The 16,279-nt window shown below is 31.2% G+C and overlaps 1 protein-coding gene across 1 annotated transcript; it reads left to right on the top strand.

Moving 5' to 3' along the window:
- The first annotated feature begins 591 nt into the window (after positions 1-591).
- LOC148282923 (uncharacterized) lies at positions 592-15,278 on the top strand. Its single transcript, XM_088224304.1, has 6 exons — positions 592-1,060; positions 5,932-6,039; positions 7,632-7,737; positions 8,096-8,181; positions 10,674-10,797; positions 15,025-15,278. Exons 1-6 carry the CDS (start codon positions 991-993, stop codon positions 15,173-15,175), a joined length of 645 nt encoding a protein of 214 aa, XP_088080430.1. The 5' UTR covers positions 592-990; the 3' UTR covers positions 15,176-15,278.
- The last annotated feature ends 1,001 nt before the right edge of the window (positions 15,279-16,279 follow it).

The following is a 16,279-nucleotide window of genomic DNA, read 5'->3' as shown; positions in this document are numbered from 1 at the left end:
CTACCATGGGGAACAGGAAATCAAACTGACATCAACAGACTACAAAGACAACAAATTAAAATATTTAAGTTATTATATGACCTAATAAACAAATATTGAAGTCGAATTAAATTCTAACATAACTGTCAGTTTTGAAAACGAACGTTAGTTGCACAGATGGTGTGGCTAGATTCTGCCTTTTTAACATATAAGAGCATCTAGGTGTAAAAATGTTACCACTTTAAAAAATAAATTTTGTTGTTATATTTGTTATATCAGTTTTACTATCTTCCCGAGTACGTATCGAGTATATACGTAGGAGCCGGCTTTGTAATCGCTCGGTAGATAAATACAGACGATCGTTAAAAATACCGTCTTGCTAATTGTCAAAAGTCATATAAAAATCATGTAAGCGAGCATTTTTTGATTGAATTGGGATTTTTTGGAGTTAAAAACCGCTAAGTGGCCACTTTTTATCACAGAAGTCTGTTTAAAATATATATGACCACTATTTTAAATTTTAACGAAGTAAAGAACGCGGACTAAATATTCGGGGTCATTGATTGGTTGGATTCGATCATATGATGTCCAGATGACAAGTCGGTAAAATATACCGAGGTAGATAGAGATTGTTCAGAAATTAAGTAAACCGCATCGGTATGTACCGATGCAGATAACCTTTATAATCGCGGCCCAGCTCGGAAGATCTACAAACGGATCATAAGAAAAATAAATATGAAGAAATGAATTCATGATAATATTTAAAGAAAACTGTAACATCTCTGCCATCTGTGGACGGAAAATCAATCTAAAATAAAATCTATTTTTGCCATTACCTGTCTACAAAGTTTCCCCGGCACTATTTTGGAACTTTGATCAGAGTTATACTCGAGTCTATTTTAGTTTGCACAAATGCAGTGTCAGTGATGTTACAACTTGAAACTAAATTGATTGTTTGATAACATCTGTTAATTGTAAAACTATATATATATTAATCTGTACAGTTTCAAGATGAACAAACAACTTTTAAGGATTACACTTGTAACATTCCTATACTTCGTATCGGTTCTTGCACAGATCGGTAAGTTAAAAAAAACATTTTGTTCCTGTTTTACCATAGTTAAATACTTTTTACTTACAATTATTTTTATCCCAAATCTGACAGCTTTTAACATTGGTCGCCGATAAATTATTATCCTTTATTTCACAGGGCGTGTTTCTAGAAGCACGCTTTACGATTTGTTTATAAAATCATTGTTTACAAAAACGAAATCCATATTGAAAGATTAACGATATGTTGATAAAAAGTGTTGTAAAAGATTTCAGATTAGTCAACCGAACGAAATTAACGTTATCATGTTTGTAAAATATGTTATGAAAATATCAGAAAAAAAGTGAATATTTATTCTGCATATCAACAGAATATTAAAATGTGAATATTTCAATAAATTATAAACACGGTGTGTAAATGGGTACAAAAATGTATTACAATAACTCAATTCTGAACGCAAAAAGGTCTATAAAGTCATTGAGGTATTCGAGTATAACTAGAGTAAGCATGAGCGTTCGAAATATGGTCCCTCAACCTGCAACCAATTGGCATATGTTTGATAGAACGGACTTCAGTCTGTTGCGAGCAGTCCCCGGCTACTTTTGAACTTTTGTCTCCTCGCAATTACTAAAATGCCTATATGTACGCTAAGATACTGCACAAATCGATCTGTAAAAGCGATGGTATAACCTTTCGCCGGTAAGTAATGTTCTGATCTTAATCAATACTTATTTAAAATAGCTATTTTAATGTCGAAAAAACGTCTTATCAATATGTTACCAATTCGTGAATTATCTTTGTCTCTATCCTGCTCAGTTAGTCGCGCGTGTAGTGAAACGACAAACAAAAGTGAAGTGTATGTGGAAGGGAGCGACATACTCAATAGAACTTACAGTATACTGAAGTAAACAGTCCGTGCTTTTTACTGTACTACGTGTTTTACTCGTCAGAGTCGACGTGATATAACGTGACAATGCTTGCTTCCTCCGCTGGTCATTCCCTTTCCTTTGGGGACGGGTTTTTAGCTCGGATTTGTATAGAGTGTCATCTCTATATATTATATCTGAGTGTGTAAAGTAAGCAAGCGTGGTTAAGGCTCTCAGAAGGCATCCGCAGCCAAGCCAACCGTATCACCCCCGCTTGATGACAGTTGTCACCGAAGTTTTTTCCGTCCGCAAAGTAACAAACACTGAAATAAAATAGAAATTTAAATTTAAAAATAGCATCAATTTAGGCAAATTTATAGAAGCGCAATGAGTCTAAACATAGATTAAAAAAAATAATAGCCGTAACGCAGAATTTTGATATTAAATGGATTTTGGCAAATCTCCAAAAAAATTTGGTAACTTAGTATAGTATAGTTCACTATAATGAAAAGTAAATAAACAAAATTTCTCGCAGTGAGAAAGCTTCTTTAACGTTTTATTTCATATAAATTTAAAGAGGAGAACCATTGTAAAAGTTTTTCAAATATATAAATATAATAGTATAAAATGTTAAACGCTAAAAAGAAAATAAAAAATATAATACAATAAAATAAAAGAAAAGCCCTGAAAAAAGTTTGATAATGAGAAGATAAAGTAAGGAGAGAAAGTAAATTGTAAAAATAAGCGATAAATATCATATAACCTAACATAAATGTATTTCTTCTTCTTTTTCACATCCACTTCTAAGTGCAGCATGTGGACATCACCAGACGCCTCCAGGGCTGGTATTTCAAACGCTATTGCGGCCGTATTATCTCGTGTATTTACATACAAAATACACGAGAAAAACTGTTTTCTCGTGCCACGAGAGTGGTTCAGAATAGTACCCCAGGAGACCCTATCGTCAGCCAGCACTCTTGAGGATCGAGACAGTTGACAGCTTTAAATACTTGGGAGTTCACATAACTGAGGATGGAAGCGTGCACAAAGAGCTCGCAACCCGCCTAGGAATTGCTGGAGCAACTTTTAACATGATGCGTGTTATTATAGTAGAATAATTTATATAGCCCCATGTTTGTGAAATTCACCTCAAAGGCGCTATTCAATAAATAAATATCCCGGCACGTCTTGCAGCTACAGAGCCAAATACTATTGGTATTCTAGTTCCTCCTTTCTAATTATGATATATTTCTACGATGTTTGAGTATGTCCAAATGCTTGCAGACTGGCTGGATTTCCTCCCTAGGGAGTTATTCATATTTAAATTTATTTCAACAGAGAGGGAAAACATTGTTGATAAGGGAATATGGAAGTCTAGGCATTTACAGGGCTTATGACCTGTCATTGGCTGGTTTAAGTGGCCACTTTACACACTGTATAACATTAACCATTCTGCCCATATTTGAAGATCTATATTCCTTAAATTCTTTCATCTGTTGATGTTTGTGAAGTTAAAGAGCTGAAACCTTTATTTATGCGGGTGAGATTCATCTAATTGAATTAATTTGCCTACATACTAGGCAACGCCTGAAAATGTTATTTTTTCAATTTATAAACTTTTTCATGGACCACGTGGATTTATCTACAATATTTTGAGGTTGTCCAAATTTTTGTTGACAAAGACTGGATTCAACTCCCCGGGGATCTGTTCATATTAAAATATTACAACAGAGATTATCTCTCATTTTAAGGTAGGTATTTAAATTTTTTTAAAGTCATGACAATATCGTATCAAAAATGTGTAAATAAAATGGTTGTCAGGGGTTGCCTAGTAGGTGATTTGGTTCAGCCGGATGAATCTCACCCACATAATAAAGGTTTCAGCTCCTTTACTTCACAAAAATCAACAGATGGAAGAGTTGAGGAAATGTGGATGTTGAAACATGGTCAGAATGGTGAATGTTACAGTGTGTAAAGTGGCCACTCAAACCAGCCAATGACAGGTCATAAGCCCTGTAAATGCCTAGACTTCCATATTCCCTTCTCAGGAATGTTTTCCTTCTCTGTTGAAATAAATTTAAATGGGAAAAAGTATGTTAAACTTGGGGCAACTTCGATGCATAAATGAGTTTTGAGCATAGATGTTTTTTGGCAATGGATTATAAAAAAAATTGAACGTGTGCTGATTTGACGGGACGATTTATTTAAATGTGCTTTATATATGCTTAAAATAAACCCACGGATTGCTGAAAATTATTGAAAAAAACATATCATTCGTCAAATCATAACATAACAGTTTTGTGTGTCAAATGGAACAGCGGAGAAGATTTTTTGAATCACTAACTAACTACTCTCAGGTAAACAAACTTATGAAAGATAATCAGTAAAGGGTCATCTTACATAGTAACTAATTCTGAAACAAAAGAATTATGATTCAGAAGAAAGCATACTTAAATCAAAGGGCTTCCATCTAAAATTATTTAGGCTTCAATATAAAAAAATCGTAATATAACAGATGAGCTATAATTTTACAAAGATGTTTATAGAATGAATAGAGTTCTGTGTGGGCAAAAGAACCAGAACTCTGGACGAGTGTTTACCACTCGATTGCTACTACTCGGTGAAATGGCTAATTTGCTTGAATCGCCCGCGAAAGCCTCCCGGTTCGATTCCCGGCGAGAACACTAAAATTAAATTTGATATTTCTCAAGCCTGGGTGTTCTGTGAAATTCGCCACTGCAATCGGACCTCTTGACCTATTGTGGTGTAAGAAAAAGGTTTTGTGCATTTTTAACTCTTGAAGCACACTGGCTCAAAAAAATATGTACGTGGGGGTAATTTTAAAGTTGATCCAGTTTTAAAAGACGCCTTTTAGACATTTTTGTTTATTTTTCAATATTATTTTAATTAATATAAAAACGTATGGTAAAGTTTTGTGAACGATTTCTCATGACTTTGTTAGGAAAAATAACGTATAAATTTTTTATTTTTATATATTTGATAATTTTTAATACTGCTGGGTGTCATCAGATCCACCTCCGGTGGGTATAAGTTAAAAATTCACCTTTCTGATAAACCTGGTATGAAGTTACGCCTAGGCATACGCAGGAGCGAATCGTCAAAGTAAGCGATTATGCACAACTTACCATTATATTTGACTTTTGATAATAATGATAATAATGTTTATGGGAAAATAAATTAATTGCTATTTATTATAAATCAACATCAACGTTTATATCTTCCCACAAAAAAATATTTATTAAGTGCGCCCAGCGCCCAGCCCGTTCTCAGTGAACGATGAAACTAGCCGATTACCTGAGCTTATTACTCCATACAAAAAAGTACACTATATTTTACGTCCCTAACCCAAGTCACCTTTTTTAGTACTAAAAGAAGCTTGCAGATTGAACATATTATTTAAAGATTCTTTATTTGAAAACTTGTTTTTCGAACATTATTTCCTAAGGACTATTTTTCTTTGACAGGATAACGTTGACATATTATGTATCACATAGGACATGTGGCGTCTGCAGGGGCCCTTTTTGGCAATATTAATTTTAAAAGGAACCGGCCATTGCTCAGAATTGAAAGTTACTGATGAATGTCACTGTGGTATTTGTTAATAAACTTTTGTCAAAGTATTAATAAGTATTGTTGTTTGAGTTGATTTTCACAGAGCCACAGAAAAAATAGTCATTTTAAATTATTTTACTTACTTGTATTTAGGTACAAATGAATGGACGTTTTTTCTCGATTACCTACGTAAAAAATAAATCACGGCTCGCCACTGAGACACGTGGTAAAATAAGGATAGGAATACCATTCTTATTCTATCACTTTAATAAGGGTGATATTCCCATCTTACTAACTAACTTTATACCAAGTTTATGAATAAGGCTTGTTATAAAATTGTCTTTTTTTACTTCAATAAGTATCACGGAGCGTCCCAGCGAAACCTTAGCCAAATATATAAAACCAATGCATAAGGCACTCATAAAGTATCGAAGTGTTTAAAATTGTGTATTTTTATTACAGGGAGGTTATGTCACAATGATGAAGAGTGTCTAGAACAATTCCTTTGCGTTGAAAATGCATGCGTATGCAAACCGAGACACATCCAAAATGGCGCCTTTTGTTTTCCAGGTTTGTGTTCTTAAATCTGTATACATATAAATATTTTGAATGGTCAACTTATGAGACAAATTTACTTTGCTTTTTGCCAAAGCAAACTATCATATTGCAATTTAGCTTGGGGAGGTTGCTCTCGTTCAATCCTTGAACCACTAAAAATAGCACAAAAATGGATCATGAAGATCATTCTCAAAAAACTCTTGAGGTATTCAACGGAAGATCTATTCGCTGAGTTAAAGATATTGGATGTAAGACAATTGTTTGTATGGTGCCTACTACTCAAATTTTATGATAAATTAAGTGAGGTCAAAAGAACCCAACAGAATATAAACACTCGTTCAGCAACACAAATTAACTGTATTGTCCCATTTGTATCAACCGCCTTTGGTAAAAAGCAATACAATGTAATTGCTCCAAAAATATTTAATGATTTATTGCCAAATATAAAAGACTCAAAATGTAAAACAAATTTTAAAAATAAAAATAACTGCACATATAAGTAGTGTAGCGAGATTTTTTTTTGAAAAATATATGTAAATCAATAAACGTAGTACTTTATATAATTGGTACACATATTATTTATATTTTTATGTATTTCATTGCTTTGTATTTGTTTTATTATATATTATACTATTTTATTTATGTTTAAGTAACATGTATTCTTGGCACATATATATACTTTATATTGTTATAATAATGATTTTTAATTTCTTACATTTGATTAGCTAGGCATTTATAATTAAGTAGTTTTAGTTTTTCTTTTTTATGTTATTGTTTTATTAGTATAGGACTACTTACGCTCTAAAGATAAAATCTCCATCTTAGAACAGGCTGTGTCATGTTAGATGGAGACTATCATAAACAGAGAACACACTTTTCATTTTACATTAATTGGTTTTATATAGATTCCCTGTTATTAAATATGTATATTATTTTTTGCAATAAATTTATAAATAAATAAATATATAAAAGGCAATTTTCATTTGCGTCATCGATGTGCTGAATAACTACTGGACCAATTGTATGTGAGTTTTCAAGTTAAAATAAAACTCGTCTATTGCAAGTACTTACCTATTTTGTTAAAATAAGTAGGTCTACTTAAATTTTCAGTCAAATTAAACTCAATATTCACGAATCACTTTGTAAAATATAACAATTTATTTAGTCACTACATGCTAGGGATTTATTCAAATGAACTACCATATTTATTATTATTTATTTAAATGAACTACCATATTACCATATTTTTGCTCCATTTTTTACTTTGTTTTTCATTTTGTCCTGTATCTTTATAACTGTTTCTATATATTGATTACTGTTTTTTATATTTTTTTGACTGTCTTAGAACGGGGTAAATAACCCTAGTTAGGCAGTCAAAGCAACCTTGTATAAATTATAATTTTGTGTATGTAATATAATGATAATAAATAAATAAATTAAACTTATTAGCACGCGAAGCTTAGATAAAGAGAATTAAAAGTTAATATACCTCTCGCCATATTGCAGTTTTTTTTTTCTTGGACTTTTTAATCAAACGTGAGAAAACTGATAATACAAATAATTTCATTTGTTTGCTGTTTTTATTTTATTTCTTCTTTACACAGAAGTACAATACGGAGAAGAGTGCTGGTTTGAAGAGCAATGCATGGACCATAGACAAATTTGCAGAAACAACACGAATGTTGGAGGAAAGAGATGTTTATGCGACATGTAAGATTTTTTTGTCTTTGGCCGATTTCACATTGTGTAGTCTGCCTAACTACTCACTAGGTACAGCCTGTTTTAAAGCAGAGATAAGAAAAAAATGTTACATTTTTGTCATCATTTCATTTTAACAAGGCATAGGTCACTGTAGTTATACTTTGATGGCAACGTATTTAGATTATTTTTGCTACGTGAAGGATAGGTAACCAGTCTGACTTTTCTTTATACGCCCGGAGACGGATGTTAAACCCTGAACATTTCAGAAATAATACAAAAATATTGTTTAATTAAGTTACCTGACATGAAACAACGGGATTCCAAAAAGAGTTTGTGTCAATAAATAATCTCTTATTTGTTTTTTCAGGTATCACGATTATAATGAAACTATAGCACAGTGCAATCCGAAAAAGAATCTGACAGCTCTACTAGAAGAAAAATATAACACTTTTGGTAAATGAATTTATTTATTTATAAACCCTTACAGATTTAATTCATTTAACAAAATATTTTTTCTTTTTAAAAATCATATTCCATTGCCAATGATAATATTTTTAATATCTAATGTACAGGTTGTCTGAGTCTTTTGTTTAGTTTTGTCTGGTAGTTTATTGTATAATTTCAGTCCCTGGTTTATTAGTATAGACTGTCCTTGTCTCGTTTTAGAATATTGGATATGCTATTGTTCTGATATTCTCGTATTGTGTCTATGTTTACTACAAAGTTTTAGTTCTTCGTCTACACTTACATAAGTGGCTAATTTATGAGTATTAATTTTAGAAATTCTAGTTGAAAGAGTTCAGTTATACTTAATTGCTTAGTTTGTTTAAAGAGTTCTTTAGTTGCTGTTAGAGAGGGCAGGCCAGACACTAACTGTAGTATTTTATTTTGCTGTCTTTGTAGTTGTCAGTTCGATTTAGTGTTCCCCATAGTAGTAGCATATAATATATTTTAGTTTTTTGAAAGAAGGTTTTTAATTTAAAAACGGCTCAATAATGTCACCACTTTACTAATTAAATTATTGATGTGAATTGTCCATGTTTATAGTCTGTCTATTGTTAGTTCCAAGTATTTAACACGTTCAATTTCAATTAGTCGTTCGGCATTTATTTTTTTATTTTTTAATGTTTTTATTTTTTTTTATTCAGGGAACATACAGTACAGTTACAAAGTTTAATATTTTACACAATTAGATTTAATTCTAATGGACCAGTGAAGTTTCCATATTATAAAGCAATTATATGTAAGGTTAATTATTAAAGTATAAAAAAGAGAAGGAAAAAGAAAAACATAAATGAAAGTTGTTTAAAAATTAAAATTTAAGTGAAAAAAAGATATTTAAAAGTTTGTAGTGAGTATTTACAAATGGAAATAATATTAAAAAAGAAGAACATTTGTAAGAGTAATTAAAAATTAAGAATTGAAATGAAGAGTGAAAAACATGCTCAGATGTAAAAATAAAATAAAATAGTAATGACATTAAAAAAAAAAAAGGAAAAACATAAATATACACATATTTATTTTAAGGGATTCAAAGAAACGATGAGAAGAATCTTTAAGTGAAATATAAGACAGTAAATTTAGGTCAATTTAAAAATCATCTTCAAAATTATTGACACATTATAGTAAGAGCAGCAATATATTGATTTTATTTACATATATAATATAAGTAATTAATAACCATCTATTTTATGACAGTTTTTTCTAGATTCAATATGGATAGTATTAAAATGTATCTATTTTTTTCACGAACCATTAAATTTATTTTTTTTAATTTCATAAACTTCAGATCTTTGTGTAGTAGGATTGTAACATGATTCGCTTTAATTTTGAACCTTGTTTGTGACCTTTTAAATAAAAAAAAAACACCGTCACGAATTTTCACGTCACAATTGTCGCGTTTTTGTGGAAACATATTTTATGGCTATTTTATTTTCAAAGTTATGTATGAAAACATTTCTCCCCAATACTCATTGATTTCGAAAATACATTGTATTTTCCTAAATCCATATCAAATATTTTTATCGGTATTCGTAGTTCGTGATATTTCGCTATTACCGACAAGTGTGGCCATTGTGATGAGCTGCTGAGCTTAGACATTAGTGTTACCTAATAGAAAATTAAACACATTAACGACCTACAAACGACATTAAAAGAGTATGAGGTAAATGATTTGAACAAAATTAACAAAAACTTGAATTCGGTTCAATTTTGATATTTGACACTATTCCGCATCTGTAGCAGCCTATTTATTACCAGTGAAAGAGCAGTTTTGCACCCCCACTAAAAAAGGGTTGACATCATTTCATCTTTATTATATAAAGTCCCATATTGAAAGAAAATATAAAAGATAAAGGCGACCCTTCATAAGAAATAAAAATTTACGGTCTTACTGATTTTTTTACAATCGCTTTTGTAAGCTTATCAGCCTATATTTTTACACATTTTCTTGTAGCCGTGATTGCCGCACAAGTTTTTTGGAGAGTCAAGCCGGTGTATGTTATTTGAGAAAATGTCGCGAAAAGATAAAAAAAGGTGCAAAACATATTGTTCACAATAGAAAAAAATGTGAAATGGATTTTGAAAAAAATATTGTATTTTCAAAAAAATGTTTTCACAAATAATTTTTGAAATAAAATAAAATAAAAAAAAGGATTTCTATCGGGGTTACCTTTCCTTAATTTGGTTGGTTCTGGTTTGGAGGCACCATAAATAAACTCTCCTTTCATCCTCTTGTTATCTGCTTTGATCATGCCGTTATGAGTGTGATCCCATTGCCCAGTTAGCTAAGAACCACAGACGCTAACGAGTTGGACTAGTCAGTAGTGTTGCGGATGGAATGCAACTGGGTGTTCGCAATTTATAGAATCACAAGATGTGACTCACTGCGACCCTACTGACAGTTTGAACCCCAATTTTAACACTAATTTAATTTTATTTTTTAGATGTTATATCCGGACAAGCAAAAGCCACTTTTTATGGTATTCTTGTAATTGGTTTTTTGATAACAGCAATTGGATTTTTCTGTTTGATCGTCGCCTCATTCTACTGCTTTCGGATTTACATATCGTGAGTACAAACATAATATATTAAAAAAAAATGCTTATTTAATATTTTGTCAACAGATATGACGTTGTTGAGAATATTGAAGTCAAGGTAATTAGAAAGCTTATGATCTGTCGTCACGCATTGTGTAATATTCACCATTCTACCTATGTGCAGATGATTTCCATATTATTTAAGTATGGAGATTTTCGATTCTGTACATGCTTAGTTACAAAATAATATTTGTATAGAGATAGATTCAGCTAACTGTTAAATAGTTATCGATGAAATTCTTACTAAAATCATGCTTGGTTTGAATATTATATTCCCAGGCGTGTCAGTATGGAAAAAAACTAGCGACATCTATTGTCAAAAAGGTGCAAGTGTTTTTTTACACAGATCTGAAATCTTTATATTGGATTGACAAGCTTGGCATAAATGAACGTAGTTATGCAGAAAGCAGCCAGTGCACAATTTTGAAAAAATAAGATATTGTTGTTATCGGGTGCAGTAAGGTTAATTCTATGTCCTGCTAAAAAGAGCAAGACCGCTTTTGTACAAAAAATTGTTTTAATCACCCTTTGATAATGGTGTCCATCACAAAAACGGCATTTCTCAATTTGCAAAAAAACACTTATAGCACTAGAAAAATCTTAACGAATTAAAAAAAATATTAAAACTGGTAAAATAAATTATTAAATTCTTGTTTGTAATATAAAAAGAAACGAGTATATTCATTGTTTATCATTTGTTAAAGTCAAAAAAATTCCAACTGTTGTGAAGATTTGTTTATTTACTCTTTACTCTTTTCACAAAGGTGCTATTATTTCAGTTTCACTTTTTTATGGCTGGCTGCTTTCTGTATAACTACGTTCAAATTATGTATCCTAAAGCTAGTCTTTATCTGATTTTTAATTTAATTCAGTTATAAATTTAAAAAAATATATATTTGAAGCAGTAACTTAGTGATAATTCATAAAAAATAATTAAACAACTTGGTTTTTAACGACTTATTTTCCATTATTTTATTTTTATGTTTAGATTTCATATTAAGTATGAACTGTTAAAATAAAATAGGTTTTGGCATTTTGCTTCACAAAAGTCAACAGATTGAAGAGATTGAAGAGAGAAGAAATGTGGATGCGCAAATATACAAGAATGGTGAATATTATAGTGTGAAAAGTGATTACTTTAATATTTACTATAAATATATTAAAACTGAATTATTTTACAATGGATGCCTTGAATAAAATTTTATTCATCATTCATTTCATTTTTTAATTATGGATTTTGTGAAATCAGTTCAGAGAGGTTGCGGGCGGAAGGGCGTCAGCTAACCCTAGGTACTAAAACAGTTTAAGGTATGAAAAACTAAAGTTCTTAGAGAAAAATAATTTAGATATTTAACCGTATTAGTGCTGAGCCTTTTTTCGCAAGTAGGTAACTGAATTGCTGTATATATTTTTTGTTAGAAATAAATTAATTTAATAAAATAAAAATGCAATAACTTACACAAATATTAACCATTAAATGTTAGTAAACAATTGTATGTAACCATTTACCGATTTTTTTTATGTCTATCGATTTCGAGACGTGCCCGTCTCTTCGTCAGGACTGTTTTATTTCTATTTTTTAATTTACATTTCGCCCACTTCGAAAATTTATCAATATCATTTTGTAGTACACCTTGAGATTCTAAAGGGTTTTTACTAGAAATGACTAGTACAGTGTCATCTCCAAATATGAATCTCCTTGCTTAATTGAAAACATTAACGATCATTGACACATTATATACAGCAAACTAACATACAAATACTACTACACATCACAAATAGAATAAAAAACGTACTGCTACTATAAGCAAAAAGGCAGCTATTTGCAAAGGCCATGTTTTGAGATTTTATACTTTCTAGTGTTTATATAAAAATATATAAATAATCTTAAGTAAAAACACAGCCTGTCAATTGTTTTTAAGCATAACACCCGTGTGTGTCACATCTACACTTGTGTTTTTGCGTATGAATCTATAGATACTATGTCATTGCTTAAAAAACTTAAAATCGCAAGGAACATTTTATCGGTTTTCGTATAGAAGTAATCATTTTAATGCTTTTTGCTTTGAGAAAATATCAAATTAACGTTCTAATAAAAAACATGCTGTTCGTAGTTAACATTTACTTGAATAGTGTTAGCTACTGTTAGCATGTGTCCTGTAAGCACGTTTTATGTTTTTGTGCGATTACTACTATGGTTAAGATGTACAGCGGGATTTGCATGTTAGTTTATTAGTGTCTGACGAAGAATCGGGTACGTCTCGAAACCGGTAGGCATAGAAAAATCGGTAAGTGGTTATATACAAATATTTACAAACGTTTAATAAAATGTTTGAAGACAAAGTTAATGCTTTAAAAATTATTGCTAAATATCAATCAATTTGTAATTATTCTTCTTGCAATTTATAAATAAACAAACAAAAAATCTCTTCTGCATCTAATAAAAAAAAAAACTGCAACTGCTATGCATATAAATATGAAAAATAGAATATTATGTTGCTAGGATCCTTTTTCCAATAGGAAAACATAGTGGTTCATCTCGTTATCCTTGAATGCTTTTATTTCATTTACAGTAATTAGTGTGAAAAATAAAAAATATGTCAATCGAAGCTAAACTGGCAGTGCACAACGGAGTTTTAGTCCCAACACTTATGTATAGAAGTGAAACATGGAACTAGCAGAAGAAGGATGAAAGCCGAGTGAGCGCGGTTGAAGTGCGATCAAATGTGTGGGAAATCAATGTATGACAGGGTTACGAAAGATGAAATCGGCGAGAGTGTAAATCTGAGTCAAGTATAATTGATGAGATTAAGAAAGGGTCTCTGAGATGGGTTGGTCACGTAGAACGAATGGACGACGGAACAATGGTAAAACAAGTATATATAGCGAAAATGAACGGTAACGTGAGACGACGACGACCAAGGAAGACGTGGCATGATCAGATAAACCAAAATCTTAAGTCAAGTCATCTCAAAAGCAGACAGAACTGAAGGGCATGTATGACAAGATGTATAAATATGTGTGGCGGTCCATTCTCTCTGCCTATCCCTACGGGGAAACGGCGTGATGGTAGTAGTATTAGTAGTGTGCAATTTTCGGCTCGGGACTTCAGTTTCAAAAAATATGTAATACGTATATTTCGGAAAGCACAGATCTTTCCATCTGCAGGCGTAATTATAAACTAAACATAAATATATAGAAATAAAAAGTATTGGTACTAACAGGGATGTGTAGAGCTAATTTACTAGGGGGTGGGTAATTTAATTGAAATATTTTGAGTAATCGTGAGGGATTTTTCAATGGTATACAGTTAACCCTCCTATAACGCGATTAATTCGTACCACGTTATTTTTTTAAAATTACTATTTTATTCAAAAAACATACATACACAATAATTAGTCGATCCGACACTCCAAAAAAAATTTTATTTGTAAAATATGTGACCATTTGATAGAAGCTCACAGATTTTTGACAAGTAAAACTGACCAACACATTTAGTCACTTTCATTTGTAAATTTAAGATCCAAAAAATTGATTAAGTAACAGTTAGTTAATTTTACTTATAGGTGATGTCGCCAGTGAAGAGTTAACGTTTTGTATTTGAAAGATACTTTTTTTTAAATAAAAAGTTTATTAATAAAATTTATTCTTTAGATTATTACGTAACACATCTTAATTATTTGTTCTTTTTCATTTATTTTGTATTTCTGTGTTTATTTAACCATCATAAATATTAAAAAAATGGATTATTGAAATAAAAAATCTCAAAAACAAAATTTATAGTTATAAAATAAAATACTACCCCCCTCAATGAACGAAACAAAAATGATTATCTGCAAAATTTTATGTAAAATTTTACAGGTAAAATGGACTAAGTTTTTAAATAATTTTTTTAATGTTTTTTTAAATACGTTTATCCTTTACATTGAAGTTAAAAGTACCGTACATATAATGTTAAATTACCAACCACCTACTTGAAAAATCTGTTCTTTGAGAACCAATTAAACTTTAGAAAAACACTAAAATAGTTCTCCCGAACAGTATTGATTTTATCACTTGGTCAATTTCTCTTGTATGCCCACGATATAAATATTTTAAATTTGGTTTTGTTTGGTAGTCTAATTACGAATAAAAAAAAAACACTGAATATTCTTATTATTGAATCTCGCCTTGTGAAATGTTTTTTATTTTATTTCAGAGATAAGAGGCTAGATCAAGAAGTAGACAGTTTAATCGTCAAGAATGGAGGAAAACCAGGTCCCAGCACTCGTACCAAGTCCCAAAGGAATAGACAGATAGGAAACGCTGCAATGGGGCCCATTTTTACTGGAGACATGGTTTTGGCATAAATCAGAATGAAACCAATGAGATAATAATTATAAGTTCTAAAGTGGCAAAATATGAATATTTCAATGTACAAATTAATGTGTCCATATTAAATTTAACATTGGCTTTGATTATCTTTTATTTGTAATAGAAGTAATTACCTTAATTAAAAAAAAAAATTTCATTGATGGGAAGATCAAGAAATACCAAATTATCAAAAATAAACGGGAATTTCTAATTTAAAATGCCCGCGCCGCTCCAATCGGTATTTAAAAAAATCACGTTGGCAGCATTGTTTTTGACAATCTGTCAAAGTTTGATGGTGATCGGGAGGGAGTTCGTTTTACATTCATATTTATTTTTATATATATTTATATTGTTGGATGCTCGATACCTTCAACCTCGGGACGGTAAACAAGGCATGCCCTCTCGCGATACGCGTGTTCGAAGAAAACAGGGAACGTTTGATTTTAGGTAAACTAATTATGGTTTTGAGTGTCAATCCTGGAATGAATGAAAGGAGTAAGGACTTACGATTTCCTCCCTTTGGCACTGGTCCAGAAAAACACCGTTATCGCACTGGTCACTTTGAACGTTTTCTTGTATGTTGGTGATTCGAAATCACTGTCAAGCTCGCGGTACGGTTTTCGTTGTTGTGTTTTATTGTTGTGTTGTCACGCGTTGCTTTCCTGACTCGCCGTCAGGGAGGAGTAGGTACATTGAGATTCAAAACAAGGACCACCGGAATCAAAGGAAGGAATGGCTTGACGAATAAAAGATAATATAGACAGGCGCCGTGGCGTAGTTGGTTAGACGGCCAACTGCGAAACTGACGTCGCGGGTTCGATTCCTGCCAGATGCAAGAAAAAATTCAAGAAAGATTTTTTTCTCAATTGGTCTGGGTATATTTTATGTATATTTTCTGGGTGTATTTTTCATTACCTCCTTCCATATTCCTTCTATCCCACCTGCTGACCTGGCTTAGCGGGTTGTTCCTTTTAAAAAAATAAAAAATAATAATCCGAAACATATATGTTTATTTATTATCTTTTATTTTCATTTGGTTTTAACTGTATAGAACCGATTCCTTAAAATAAGTTATTATATTCTACAATATACGCAATTTT

Source organism: Micrasema longulum, unplaced genomic scaffold (genome assembly GCF_059751315.1).
Source record: "Micrasema longulum isolate JH-2025_06_02 unplaced genomic scaffold, ASM5975131v1 h1tg000278l, whole genome shotgun sequence".
Classification (NCBI taxonomy): Eukaryota; Metazoa; Arthropoda; class Insecta; order Trichoptera; family Brachycentridae; genus Micrasema; species Micrasema longulum.
This window is presented reverse-complemented; position numbering and strand designations above follow the sequence as displayed.